We start from the raw sequence: 15,375 nt of genomic DNA, 5'->3' as shown, positions 1-15,375 counted from the left end.
AGCAACCTTAAAGCAGCAGGCACTCGAAGCAGTCAATAGAAGGAATCAACAGGTAATTCACCTGGAAAGTCAAGTCGTGTTTATTGTCATGTGCACAGATACAGGTGCAATGTAAAACTTACTTGCTGGAGCATCACAGGCACATAGGGTCAGATAAGCAGCATACACAAGAAAAACATACATTAAACATAAATTATACACTGTAAGTACTTGTAAATCTGTTCAGGTATGTGAGAGTAAGAAAGGGAGCTTGTTGGGGCTCCAGCCTTGCATCAATATGCTCAACCAGCATTGCATGCAGCCCAGATTCACCTTCCTACCTCTGTATACACCATGCATGCCAATGTGCAACACCATGCATGCCAATGGCACCTACACCACAACTGTGCTTGTCCATTTCCAATCACCAGGGTAGAACTAACTCAGCAACCTATGATACCTCTGTGGACCTGAGTTTTGTGACTAGATTTCTCTCACACACAAAAAAAGCTGAAGCAGGAGAGCGCTCTGGGTGGTCAGGGAACGTTGGCAGGTTTGTGACCTCTTTGTTTAGAAAAGGATCCACTATCTCGAAATGCAAAAGTTGTCCTGTGTGCCCAGGGTGTTTGTTCATTGATGCAAGGATCTCTGTCAGTAACTAGGATAGGGTTTCCAAATTGTCTGAAATCAGGATTTAAAATGCTTGCTTGTATGAGACTCCTTTTTTCTGACTTTGCCATGTTTTGGTGAGTAAAATTCATCATTGGTTTGGCAGCTTTTGTGTGAAAGGTGATTGTTATAATCAAAACATAATAATGCAAAGTCTTTCCTTTTCACAGTACAAGGTGATCTATTGAGTGACTATATTAAAACGGAAGGGGCCTGGATTTATTCTGCAAGAGAAGTGAAATATCCCCTGGTCAGCATTGAAGAATGTGCAGCAAAATGTAACCGGGAAACCCAGCTTGTCTGCAGGTAGGTTTTACTTTCTATAAAATAGAATGCTGGTAATGCACGACAGGTTTGTTAGTAAGTTTAAAAAATATCGGACAGGTGTTTAGCATTTAGAAGCACTTGTGATTCTAAACCAGAAGTCCAAACACTTTCCAGCGGCTGCAGCCCAGTCAGAGTGGTGTTAAACTTGTGCTCTCCTGGGTTGAATCCTAAGGCTCTCTTTTGACAAAGACACAGGAGACTGCAGATGCTGGAATCTGGAGCAACAAACAATCTGCTGGAGGAACTCAGCAGGTCGAGCATCATCTGTAGGGGGACAGGTTCTGATGCAGGATTTTGACCCAAAGCGTCAACAATTCCTTTTCCCCTCACAGATGCTGCTCGACTTGCTGAGTTCCTCTAGCAGATTGTTTGTTGCTCTTTTGATGACACCATCTCTGTTCTGTTCCAGTCCAGTGAAAAAAATTATGTTCCTCCCCATCTCATTTGTGATTAGAAAATTTTAATTGTTGCAGAAGATTCCTCCCTGCCTTAATGACAGATTTCTCCGACTGATTATCTGGTCATTTACCTCTTTGCTGTGGGAACTTTCCTTCTCTTCAAAGAGTATGTAATTGACTGATTGGTACTTGGGTGGTGAAAATGTTTCCACCAAGGGAGACGGCAGATTCACACTTTGACTGCAGCACCCTTTTCAGTGTTGAGATGCTAATTAAGTCCACTGTGTATTTCAAGTATTTGCAGTTATGACATGACAACTCAGATTTAAAAATGTGATTGGGCATGGCAAACGTTTTTGGAATAGGGTGGGTCACTGTGACTTGAAGCCTGCGGCTGCGATAGCGTGGAATGTTTGAGCCAAGTGGCTCGTTTCAATCCTACAATTTCAATGGCTGTGACTGTCAGAGAAAAGCTGGTGGAACCATCTTGTTGCTTGAGATCCAGCTTTTCAAGGTGGCATGGGACAGAACACCATGGCCTTAATTTCTGCAGGAGATCCAGCTACACCATTAGCAAACAGGACCCCTGCCAAATTTATGGCAGTGCAGAAAGAGGACATGATGCCCTCAGCACCATTACACAACAGCTTTAACAGAGGAACTCCACTCCTGATTATAAACCAGCTTTAAAACAGTGGAGACATGAGAGACTGCAGATTCTGGAAATCTGGAGCAACACACAAAGGAACTGGAGGAACTCAGCAGGTCAGGCAGCATCTATGGAGGGAGATGGACAGTCGATGTTTCCGGTCGAGACCTTTCGTCAGGACTGAAAAGAAAGAGGGGCGATAGGCAATATAAAAAAGTGGGGGGAAGGGGTGGAGCAAGAACTTGCAGGTGATAGATGGATCCAGGTGAGGGGGGGGGGGGGGGAGAGTGGGAATGATGTCAGAAGCTGGGAGGTGATCGGTGGAAGTGACCAAGGGCTGAAGAAGGTGGAATCTGATTGGAGAGGGCAGTGGACCATGGAATAAAGGGAGGGAGGTGAAGGGGGGAACCAGTGGGAGGAGTGTGTGGGTGATGGGCGGACGGAGAGGGGAGGGAGGAGAAAGAGGGAACAAACAGTAAAACAGTGGATACACACACCGCCAAATAAACGTGCAAAGTGACTGCTGATAACGAGAGGTGTTCGAAATGTAATGGAAAACAGCCCTAACCACCAGTCCATAAAATATTCTGAAAGAATGCAAGTGCCAATTTTATATTGTGCCTCAAATTTCGCTTTTGATTTCTATTACACGGCAGTGTTGATGAAGAAAACTTGAAAAGCAGCTTTACTGTGCTGAGTGACATTGGACTTGAGTTGCTCAGTCTCACCTGTATTGCTGGGGTAAACTTTTCCCGTGAGCAACATCAGATCGACTGGCTAATGTCCAGCACTCCTGATTTTGAAATGGAGATCGGGAGGTTGGACAATGGGGATTTATACTGGCCTTCTGCAGTAACACCTCAAATCAAAATCTTCCCCATTGCTTTGTGTTGTGTCCGGCTCATCACAGTGTATTCTCTTTGTCAGAGCTTTTCTCTTCAATCAGAAGGATCAGGAGTGCATTGTGAAAGCGGAAAATAGTCGCATGCAGGTGGTGGTGAGAAGAACAAACACTGTCCTTTATGAGAAAAAAGGTAAAGTTTAAATTAGAAGCTGAACAATATGCAGACAAATATATTTTAAGCTAAACCCAAAGAAGTGTAAAATAACAACACTAATTATAAGTTACAGCATCTAATAGAGTCAGAGTCATACAGCAAGGAAACAGGCCCTTTGGCCCAGCTGGTCCATGCCGACCAAAATTCCCATCGAAGCTAGTCCCATTTGGCCGCATTTGGCCCATATCCCTCTAAATCTTTCCTATCCACGTACCTGTCCAAGTATCTTTTAAATGTTAATGCACCTGCCTCAACCACTTCCTCTGCCAGCTCATTCCATGTATGGACCCGCTCTAGGTGACACTGTTGCCTCTCAGGTTCGTAATAAATCTCCTCTCACAAACCTGTGGCCTCTAGTTCTTGATTCCCCAGCCCTGGGAAAAAAGGGTTAGAGAATCAAGAACATAGAACAGTACAGCACAGGAACAGGCCCTTCGGCCCATGAGGTCTGTGCTGACCATAATGCCGATTCAAACCAGTCCCACCTGCTCACACATGGTCTTTTTCCCTCCATTCCCTGCCCTTCTTAAAGAAAGGCTCATCCCTGGGAGATTTGTAAAAACCTACTAATCATGGAGCGCTGAGCTTGTGATAGACTCTGGGTCTGTGAACGCGATCTCTCCCCCCAGAGTGATTACCAATTCCATGCTTTCCAGCATCCTCTGCAAGTCTAGCAGAACATTCCAGTGACCAAGGTCTTCCCTGCCTCCACATCTGGACATAAAGGTTCCACAAATGGTGCCCGGCTTCCAGTTCTGGTCACCACACTTTAAGAATTGGAATTGGTATTGGCTTATTATTGTCATATGTACCGAGATGCAGTGAACAGCTTTTGTTTGTGTGCCATCCAGACAGTTCATTCAGACATATCAAGGGAGTAAAAAGGGAAACCAGGATACAGAATTATAGTGTTACAGTTACAGAGAAAGTCCAGTGCAGGTGGACAATAAGGTGAAAGGGCCAGATGAGAAGATCCTAGAGAGGAGAGCAAGAGGAGTCCTACCAGAATGGTTCCAGGGTTGAGGGCTTTCAGCCCATGAAGTTAGACCAGAAAAGCTGAGTCTGTTCTCCATGGAACAAGGTAGGTTGTCAGGAGATCTGATGGAAGTGGGAAAGATCATGACTGATTTAGAGAGGCAAACGAGGGAATGACAAACAGTCTGTTGGAGGAACTCAGCAAGTCAAGCAGCATCTGTGGGAGGAAAGGAATTGTCGATTTTTCAGGTCGAAACCCTGCATCAGGATCCGAAATGTCTACAATTCCTTTCACCCCTACAGATGCCAATCGACCCGCTGAGTTCTTCCAGCAGATTGTTTGTTGATCCAGATTCCAGCATCTGCAGGCTCTTGTTTCTCCTGAAGGAAGGAATGGTTTGAGGAATGGGGACACAGCTTTGCAGGAGGGACCTGAGGAAAATAACTGGAAGCAGAGAGAGTTTCCAATCTGGAGATTATTGTCTGCGAGAGGCGGTGGGAGGAGGGGGTGGAAGCAGAGAAGATCAGTTCCAGTAGGGGGCATGCACTTGGGCTTTAAAAGCTGTTGCCTTTGGGGGAGTCCACATACCAGAGAACACTGTGCCTGCATGCACAGCCTCACCAAGTTATTGGGAGGGATATTGTGGCCCTTACTGCTCCACCTTCCCCACTCTGCACACCTTTAATTTGAGGGCAAAGACTTAGGGAATGAATAAATAGCAAGGATCTGGCATGGATTCAGTGGACTAAATAGCCTCCTTTGTGCCTGAATAATTCTATGATCCCCTCCAAGGTAACTGCTGCATTTCTCAACATCACACTTCGAGCCAATGATGTGCAAAGGGACTGCAGTCTGTTGTGAACTGGGAAACGTGGCTGCCAATGAGAGCATGGCAATGTCCCACAGTCAGCCCTGTGTTAGTGACCAAATTAATAACAGAAAACGCTGGAAGGGAAACAAGTAAACAATTTGGGTTAGTGATCCGAATCGTTAACTCTCCACAGATGCTGCCTGACCTCCCGAGTATCCCAAGTATTTGTGTTTTTATGTCAGATCCCCAGCATCTGCAGTGTTTGTCCTTTGTATGCGATAGTGACCAGATCATGTGAGGCAGGTTGAGGGGTGTGCGCTAGCCAGGAATCAGGGAGTTCCCCTGTGTGTCAGAAACAATGACGTTTGTACAAATGGGCACCCCCAGCAAAACAGAACTCCTGAAGTAGAAGCAGGAAAACTCAGTGGGATGAAAGGGGACGTAAGAAGGGTAAAATAGAACCAAAGAAACTGACAGGTGAACAAGGAGGAGATGTTTCCCCTCAGGTTCATGCCTCTGCCTCCCTCACTTGCTGGAGAGCTGCAGGATAGCCCAGTAGTGTGACCAGACTCTTCTTGCTTCTCAAAATGAATTAAACGGATTCTGTCCTTTCCCGTAAACACATCCCCTCTTTCCAACCAGGAATGTCTTCACTTGTCAGCACTACCATCCCCTCCATCTTTCCTCACCCATCTTTTACAAACATTTGTGCCCTCCCCATTTTCAACTCACATTTCCATTATTGCCGCTGCATCAAATTCCCAAACACCCACCCACACCCAGAGCTCACTGTCCAGCTGCACTGCACTTTGTGCCTTTATACGCAGGCATTCTAAATCCTCACAATTTACCTCACCATCTATCTTGTCATGGTCTTTCACCTCATTGTCTGCCAGCACTGCACTTTCTCTGTAACTGTAACACTTTGTTCTGCATTTTGTTGTTTTTCCCTTGTGCTACCTCAATAGAACATAGAACATGGAACAGCACAGCACAGGATGGACCCTCCGGGCCACGATGTTGTGCTGAATGAATTAAACCAATGAATCCTAATTAATGTAATCCCTCTTCCCCTCACAGTGACCATATCCTTCCATTCTCTGCATATTCATGTGCCTCTCTAAGAGTTTTTTAATTGCTCTTATACTATTTGCCTCCACCACCACACTTGACAGCACATTCCAGGCACCCACCACTCTCTGTGTAAAAAACTTGCCTCGCACATCTCCTTTGTACTTGCCCCCTCTCACCTTAAATACATGCCCTCTAGTACTAGACATTTTGACCCTGGGAAAAAGATACTGCCTGTCTACTCTACCTATGCCTTGCATAATTTTATAAACCTATCGAATCTCCCCTCAGCACCCGCCACTCTAGAGAAAATAGCCCCAGTTTGTCCAACATCTCCTCATAGCACATGTCCTTCAAATCAAGCGGCACCCTGCTGAACCTCTCCTGCACCCTCTCCAAAGCCTCCACATCCTTCCTGTAATGAGGAGACCAGAATGAATGTAATATCTAAATGTGGCCTAACCTGAGTTTTATAAACCTGTAACATAACTTGCTGGCTCTTGACTAATGAAGGCAAGCATGGCATGTGCATGCCTTCTTTACCACCCTGTCAAACTGTGCGGCCACTTTTAGGAAACCATGTACCTGAACCCCAAGATCCCCCTGTCCATCAACTGTTAAGGATCCTGCCAATGTACCTATGTTTTGAAATGATCTGTATGGATCACTTGCAAAACTAAGTTCTTCACTGTATCTCTGTACATGTGACAATAATAAACCAATACCAATACCAATAAATCTGGTTTCCCCTCCACAGATGCTGCTCAACCTTCTGAGTTCCTCTAGCAGTTTGTTTATTTGCTCCAGATTCCAGCATAATCTGGAGTTCTAAATTTGCCATTGTACCCTCACAGAGCTTTCAAGCCAGCTCCTGTCTGAATGGCACTGAGACAAACCAGGTACCCTGAAGTCACGGAGCAGGCAGTCTCAAAGCATCCATCTCTTTTATAGAGAACTCAGAATGAGGGACATTGACAGCTTTAGTGAAAGGCATGGGGAGTGACCTACCCTCATCCTGAGCAGATGATGAAATGGAACATAGAACATAGAACATAGAAAATAGGACAAAGAACAGTACAGCACAAGAACAGGCCCTTCAGCCCACCATGCTGTGCTGAACACAATGCTGAATCAAACTAAATCTCTTCTGCCTGTACATGATCCATTTCCCTCCGATCCCTGCGTATTCATCTAACAGCCTCTTCAACTCCACTATCATCTCTACCTCCACCACAACCCCCGGCAGCCTGTTCCAGGCACCCACCACTCTCTGTGTAAGAAGCTTGCCCCACCTATCTCCTTTGAACTTTCCCACTCTCACCTTAAATGAATGCGCTCCAGTATTTGACATTCCTGCCCTCAGAGAAAGACTCTGACTATCTACCCTATCCATGTCCCTGAGTCAGAGATTTCAATGCTCCAACGGTTTCTGGGTAAAGAATTCGCCTCCTGACAAAGGCTACTGCTGTTCCAAACCCACTGCACTCTTTACTGACCTCACCAGTCACCCAAAGGTGTGTGCAGGCAGCGGGAGTGGCCACCCTTTCCCGCCCCATTGTCGCTCCTGGACATGCTTCCAGAGGCTGCTGGGAGCTCCCCTCTCCCTGACCCCAGCATTCCTTTTTTTCCCCTTGACCCTCAACAATGGGGGAGCTGCCTGTTTGAGGAGCATTGGGGAGTGAGCAGAGGTCTCTCCAATGCTCCACAGTAAGCCCTGGCATTCTCCTAGCCCTGTAGTCCCACTGCAACCTAGTGCAACATGTGTTTGCCCTTCCCCAGATGTTTCCAGCCAGTCTAAGACTTTGGAAGCTTCAACACGCTGGTCCATCTACCATCACATTCCTCCTCGTTTTGTTCCGAGCCAGCCCTGATAGTGGTAAGAAGAAGCACAGATCAATGCAGAAGCTTCCCTCAGCTGCAGGTGAGGTAGTTATGAGTTAAATGGTTTTGGTATTGGTTTGGTTTTGGCTTATCATCACTTGTACCGAGGTACAGTGAAAAACTTATCTTGCATACTGTTTGTACAGATCAGTTCATTACACAGTGCATTGAGGTAGTACAGGGTATAACAGAATGTAGAGTAAAGTGTCACAGCTACAGAGGAAAGTGCAGTGCAGGTAGAAAACAAGGTGCAAGGTCATAACCAGGTAGATTATGAGGTCAAGAGTCTATCTTATCGTACTAGGGAACTCTTCAATAGTCTTATAACAGCAGGATAGAAGCTGTCCTTGAGTCTGGTGGTATGTGCTCTCAGGCTCCTGTATCTTCTGCCTGATGGGAGAAGGGAGAAGAGAGAATATCTGGGTGGGAGGGGGTCTTTGATTATGCTGGCTGCTTCACTGAGGCAGCGAGAAGTATAGACAGAGTACATGGAAGGGAGGCTGGTGTCCATGCTGTGCTGGGCTGTGTCCACAACTGTCTGCAGTTTCTTAATCTCCTGGGCAGAGCAGTTGCCATACCAAGCCATGATGCATCCGGATAGAATGCTTTCTATGATGTATCGATAGAAGTTGGTGAGTGTCAAAGGGGACATGCCCAATTTCTTTGGCTTCTGTGGAAGTAGAGGCGTTGGTGAGCTTTCTTGGCCATGGCATCTACATGGTTGGACCAGGACAGGCTGTTGGTGATGTCATTCCTAGAAACTTGAAGCTCTCAACCCTCTCGACCTCAGCACCATTGATGTAGACAGGTGTATGTACACCACCCCCCTTTCCTGAAGTCAGTGACCAGCTCTTTTGTTTTGCTGACATTGAGGGAAAAGTTGTTGTTATGACACCATGTCACTAAGCTCTCTATCTCCTTCCTGTACTCCAACTCATCATTATTTAAGATACAGCCTACTACGGTGGGATCATCTGCAAACTTGTAGATGGAGTTAAAGCAGAATCTGGCCACACAATCATGAGTGTATAGGGAGTAGAGTAGGTGGCTGAGGACGCAGCCTTGTGGGGCACCAGTGTTGAGGATAATCATGGTGGAGGTGTTGCTTCCTATGCTCACTGATTGTGGTCTGTTGGTCAGAAAGTCAAGGATCCAGTTGCAAAGGGAGGTGACTCCCAGGTCTCGGTGTGTGGTGATGAGTATGCTTGGAATTATAATATTGAAGGCGGAGCTGTAGTCAATAAACAATAGTCTAAAGTAAGTGCCTTTATTGTCCAGATGCTCCAGAGATGAGTGTAGGGCCAGGGAGATGGCATCCTGTTTCAGCGGTAGGTGAATTGAAGTGGGTCGAAGTTGTCTGGGAGGCTGGGGTTAATGAGTGCCATGACCAGCCTCTCGAAGCACTTCATGATGCTGGATGTCAGAGCCACCAGTCGGTAGTCATTAGGGCATGGTACCTTGTTTTTCTTCGGTACCGGGATGATAGTGGTCTTCTAAAACAGGTGGGAACTGGGCTAGGCTGAGCTGGGAAATGAGGATGTAGACTAGAAAATTGCAGAACAGTGAAGATTGGACAGTGTTGCTGCTGATGTGACATGGCTCAGAATCTCAGCCTATACCTTCAACACAGCTGAGAAATATTCTCTGCACTCACATGGGCCAAAGGGCCCGTACTGTGCTGTACTGTTCTATGTTCTTTGTTCACAGTGATGGTCCTAAAGATATAGGAAGGAACTACAGCAACATCTCCCAAAAAAAGTAGGGTAATTTCTCCAGAAGAATGCGTGAGTGGAAAATAGTTATGCGTAAATTACAACATTTAAAAGACACTTGGACAGGTACATGGATGTGAAAGGTTTAGGGGGATATGGGCCAAACACGAGTTCCTAGGAGCCCACGTACATAGTTCCCTGAAAGCAGCATCGCAGGTAGACAGGGTAGTGAGGAAGACTTTAAGCATGCTTTTCACTGTATCTCAGTACATGTGACAATAATAAACCAATTACCAATTACCAAGATACACTAATCCCATTTAGAATCACAGTCACACCGCATGGAAACAGGCCCTTCAGCTCAACTGATTTCATCAGTCATGGTATTGAGTATAGAACTTGGGATACTATGTTATGTACAAGACTTTGATGAGGCCGTGTTTGGAATATTGTGTTCAGTTTTAATCACCCTGCTATAGGAAAGATGCCATTAAGCTGGAAAGACTGCAGAGGAGATTTACGAGGATGTTGCTGGGACTTGAGGGTCAAAGTTATGGAGAGAGGTTGAGCAGGTTGGAACTTTTTTCGTTGGAGCGTAGGAGAATGAGGGGTGATCTTGTAGAGGTGTATAAAATCCTGAGGGGCATAGATAGGATCAATGCGCACAGTCTTTTTCCCAGGATCAGGGAATCAAGAACTAGAAGGCATAGGTTTAAGGTGAGAGGGGAGAGATTTAATAGGAACCTGAGGAACAACTTTTTCACCCAAAGGGTGGTCAGTATGAGCTGCCAGAGGAAGTGGCTGAGGTAAGTACATTAACAACATTTAAAAGGTACTTGGACAGGACCATGGATAGGAAGGGTTTAGAGGGATATGGGCCAAATGCAGGGTAAATGGACTAGCTTAAGTGGGAATCTTGGTCATCACGGACCAGCTGGGCCAAAGGGCCTGTTTCTGTGCTGTATGACTGTGACTCCAAATGGGATTAGTGTTGCTTGGTAATTGGTAATTGGGTTATTATTGTCACATGTACCAAGATATAGTGAAAAGCTTTGTTTTGCATGCCATCCATACAGACCATTTCATACATAAGTACATTGAGGTCATATCAGAATCAGAATCACTGACATATGACATGAAATTTGTTGTTTTGCAGCAGCAGTACAGTGCAAAGATATGAAAATCTATAAATTACAAAAATAGATAAATAGTGCAAAGAAAAGGAATAACGAGGTAGTGTTCATGGGTTCATGGACCGTTCAGAAATCTGATGGTGGAGGGGAAGAAGCTGTCCCTGAATCACTGAGTGTGGGTCTTCAGGCTTCTGTACCTCCTGCCTGATGGTAGTAACCAGAAGAGGGCATGTCTCGGTTGTTGAGGGTTCTTAATGATGGATGTCGCCTTCTTGAGGCACCACCTCTTGAAGATGTCCTCGATGGTGGGGATGGTTGGCCCCGTGATGGAGCTGGCTGAGTCTACAACCCTCTTGCGATCCTGTGAATTGGAACGTCCATACCAGGCTGTGTTGAAACCAGTCAGAATGCTCTCCTCCGTACATCTATAGAAATCTGCAAGAGTCTTTGGTGACATACTGAATCTCCTCAAGCTCCTAATGAAGTAGAGCCACTGGTGTTCCTTCTTCATGATTGCATCAATATTTTGGGCCCAGGTTAGATCCTCTGAAATGTTGATACCCAGGAACTTGAAGCTGCTCACCCTTTTCACCACTGACCCCTCAATGAGGACTGGTGTGTGTTCTCCTGACTTCCCCTTCCTGAAGTCCACAATCCTTGGTCTTGCTGACGTTGAGTGTGAGGTTGTTGTTGCAACACCACTCAACCAGCTGATCTATCTCACTTCTGTAAGCTCCTCATTGCCACCTGAGGTTCTACCAACAACAGCAGTGTCATCGGCAAATCTACAGGTGGCGTTTGAGCTGTGCTTAGCCACGCAGTCATGAGTGTAGAGAGAGTAGAGCAGTGGGCTAAGCATGCATCCTTGAGGTGCACCTGTGTTGATGTCAGCGAGGAGGAGATGTTATTACCGATCTGCACTGACTGTGGTCTCTCGATAAGGAAGTCGAAGATCCAGTTGCAGAGGAAGGTACAAAGGCCCAGGTTTTGAAATCTGGTTATTAATACTGAGGGAATGTTGGCGCTGAATGCCGAGTTGTAATCAATAAACAGTGGCTTGACATATGACGTAGTACAAGGGAAAAGCAATAAGAAAATGCAGAATACAGTGTTACACTTACAGAGAAAGTGCAGTGCAGGCAGACAACAAGGTGCAAGGCCACAACGAAGTAGATTGGGAGATGAAGAGTTCACCTTCATTGTACAAGAGTGTGGATGAGTTGGACAGAAGGGCCTGTTTCTGTGCTGTGCAATCTTATGAATCAATGACCAGCAAAAGCTTTTGTGAAAGGGAGATTCCTTCACCCAGGGGGTGGTGAATCTTCGGAATTCTCTACCCAAGGGGGCTGTGGAGACTCAGTCACTGAGAAAACTCAAGATGGTGATCGAGAGATGAAAGTGATAAACTGCAGATGCTGGAAATAAAAAGGAAATGTTGGAAACACTTGGCAGGTGGAACAGTGTCTGTGGAGAGGAAAAAGAGTTAATGTTTCAGGTCTGTTTCCCTCTCCACAGATGCTGCCTGACCTGCTGAGTGTTTCGAGAGAACACAGGATCCCCGTGTAAGCAGCAGAAGGAGGGAACCACCCCTCAAACCACCCATCCACCCGCCCATCCCATCAGGTACCCCCTGCCCCTGTCTAAGGAGGAGTCTGCATTTCATAGAGTCATAGCGTCATACAGCATGGAAACAGGCCCTTCAACCCTACTCATCCACGCTGACTGTGTTTCCAAGCAAGCTTGTTCCATCTGCCTGAATTTGGCCCATAGCCCTCTAAACCTCTCCGATCTATATATGTACTTATCTAGATGGCTTTTCAATGTTGCTAATGTGCCCGCCTCAACCACTGTTCCTGGCAGCACATTCCAAATACGCACCACCCTTTGCGTGAAGAAGCTGCCCCTGATGTCCCTTTTAAATCTCTCGCCTGTGATCTTAAACCTATGGTCTCTTTCCCCCTCCTTGGGAAAAAGACGATGTTCTTTCACCCTGTTTATGCCCCTCGTGATCTTATTTTCCTCTATTAGTCACCCCTCAATCTCCTATGTTCTAGGAATAAAGTCTGGTCTACACAATCTATCCTTGTAACTCAGGCCCACAAGTCTGGGCAACAACCCTGGTAATCTTTTCTGCACTTTTTCTATTTTAGTAACATCTTTTCTATAGCAGGGTAACCAAAATTATACACAATACTCCAAGTGCGGCCTCACCAACATCTTATATAACTGCAACATAACTTCCCGACTCCTATACTCACTGCCCTGACTGATGAAGGCCATGCGTGCTAAACACCTTCTTCACCCACCCTGTCTACACTGTGATGCTACTTTTAGTGCATATTCACTGCACTTCTAGGTCCCTCTGTTCAATAGCACTCCCCAGGGCCCTACCTTCACTGCATAAGACTTACCCTGGCTTGATCTCTCACATGGCCACAGAACCAGAGTGGAAACAAGTCATCTTCAAACCCAGGGGCACTGTCACAAGAAGAGTGGAATAATACTTCAGACATGCAGTGCATATTGTAGGGAAGGGAGGAGTCTTGGCTGCTTGTTTTTACCCTCTTGAGGTTTTGTGGAACTAGGAACTCTATTGAGGCTAGTTTGACCTCGTTTTTTTTAGAGCTATGCCAAGCAGCTAATAAAACTATTTATTATAGAGTCATAGAGCCACAGAGACATAAAGCATGGAAACAGGCCCTTCAGCCCAACTTGTCCGTGCTGACCAAGATACCCCTCTCAGCTAGTCCCATTTGCCTGCATTTGGCCCATATCCTTCTAAACCTTTCCTATCCATGTACCTGTCCAAGTGCCTTTTAAAAGTTGTTATTGTTACCTGCCTCTAGCACCTCCTCTGGCCATTTGTTCCACATACCCACCACCCTCTGTATGAAGAAGTTGCCCCTCAGTTCCTTTCAAATCCTCCCCCTCTCACCTTAATCTTTGCCACCCTTCCCCTGGGAAAAAGACTGTACAGTCAAATTATGCTATTAGTGAGTTATCACCACCAACAACGCATTGGGAAAATCACCTTGCCCCTTGCAGCCCGTTCAGAGATGAGTGCTCCAAAACCTAGGCCTAACGAAATGTATTAGGAATGTTCCTCTTTACATAGAGCAGGAATTTTAACGAGAGTCAGTGCTCACCAAGAGCTTTCCCGCCTCCTCCTCCCCCGCTCATCCCACCTCCTCTCCCCATCCTCCTTCACCCACCAGCGCTCGGGGCCATTAATTTTTAACTGAGAGAAAGTTGCAGTTTGACCAATAATTGATCAGTTGCGTGCAGTCCCAGAGATTAATCAAACATGAAGCAGAAATTTACAAACACACTCTTTGATCGTCAAATTACAGATTTCACATACGGAGAGTTCTCTCTTCGTTATCCAGTGACTGAGCCCATTGGTGTTCTCCTGATTTACCCTCAGTTCAACACACACAATGGTGAGAGAGTGGGTGCAGCCATGGAGCCTCAGTGGTGACATGGCTATTGGGGGCACAGCTCTTTTAACTACAGGCTGACCCACTCCTTTCTCATTGGTGGCTGAAAAATTGGCCACTGCCCCATAAGTGTGCCAGTGGCTGGTGCTGACCTTCCGCCCACCATGTCTGTGCCGACCATGATGCCAAATCTAACTAATCCATCTGCTTGCCCTGGTCTATATCCCTTCATTCCATGGCCCATTCATGTGTCTAATGCCTCTTAGCTGTTGCTATCATATCAGCTTCCACCAATACTCCTGGCAGTGCATTCCAGGCACCTACCACTCTCTATGTTATGAAACTTGCCCCGCACATCTCCCTTAAACTTTGCTCCCTCACCTTAAAGCCCTGCCTAGTACCTGACATTTCCACCCTGGGAAAGAGACTCTGACTATCTACCCTATCTATGCCTCTCATAATTTTATAAACTTCTATCAGGTCAGTTCCCTCATTTCATCTGTGATGTAGAAAGTATAGACATGGATTTTCCAATGGGATCTCTCTGGTCATGTGTTCTGGAGGAGGATGAGTATTCAGAAAAGATTAGACTGGAGACAGATATGGGGCATCAGGGCTAACATAACAAAACTGGCGGGAGGAGTAAGTTATTCCATCCCTCCTGTCATTCAGGAAGATCCCAGCTGAACTTTTACTGAGGACCATGTACTTCATACCATCACCAGCACTATAGTCCTGGAGGGACTTACTTTAATTTAGCTACGTCCCATTATATCAAAAGTCTGCAACTCTTTCCATGGAAGGTTGGGAAAATATGCAGGCTGAATTTATTTTGCAACTGAGTCCTTCCAGGCAGCATTTAGGGACTTTGTCACGCTGGTCAGGGAGTAGTTTGTCACTGTACAAACATTTACTTTTCTCAGTGTAATGACGGCACAGTCAGGAAAACTGAGAGCTTGAGATAATCGGATTCAGCAACCTAAACTGGGTTCCGAAGGGTAATAACTGCAAAGCCCTGAACTTGATGGGTAATTCTGACCACCAACTGTATCACCTGAACAGAATACTACTGAAAAATACTGAGTTTATGCCAATTGTTTCAAAGAATTAATCCAATCCCAGTCATTACCTCACTCCCATTTACCGCACTTGTCTCCACTAAGTCCTCGTCCTCTGCTGACTTACTTTGGGTCAGCTGCGTATTACAGGAAGTGTTCGGTACTGGGTGTGTGGTTGGGATCCAGAGTCAGGAACACCGGAGGTCCAGAGGGTGG

General features: G+C 46.0%; 1 protein-coding gene across 1 annotated transcript in view; it reads left to right on the top strand.

Annotated features, from left to right (window-relative positions):
* The first annotated feature begins 566 nt into the window (after positions 1-566).
* Positions 567-15,375, top strand: part of plg (plasminogen) — a 64,510-nt gene continuing 49,701 nt past the window's right edge. The window contains exons 1-3 of the mRNA XM_052012203.1: positions 567-725; positions 819-954; positions 2,950-3,056. Coding sequence (XP_051868163.1) covers positions 3,008-3,056 — 49 coding nt within the window. The 5' untranslated portion in view covers positions 567-725; positions 819-954; positions 2,950-3,007. The remainder of the gene's footprint in view (positions 726-818; positions 955-2,949; positions 3,057-15,375) is intronic.

Source organism: Pristis pectinata, chromosome 3, assembly GCF_009764475.1.
Source record: "Pristis pectinata isolate sPriPec2 chromosome 3, sPriPec2.1.pri, whole genome shotgun sequence".
Classification (NCBI taxonomy): Eukaryota; Metazoa; Chordata; class Chondrichthyes; order Rhinopristiformes; family Pristidae; genus Pristis; species Pristis pectinata.
The sequence above is the reverse complement of the archived record's forward strand: the minus strand, read 5'-3'. Positions and strand labels throughout refer to the sequence as shown.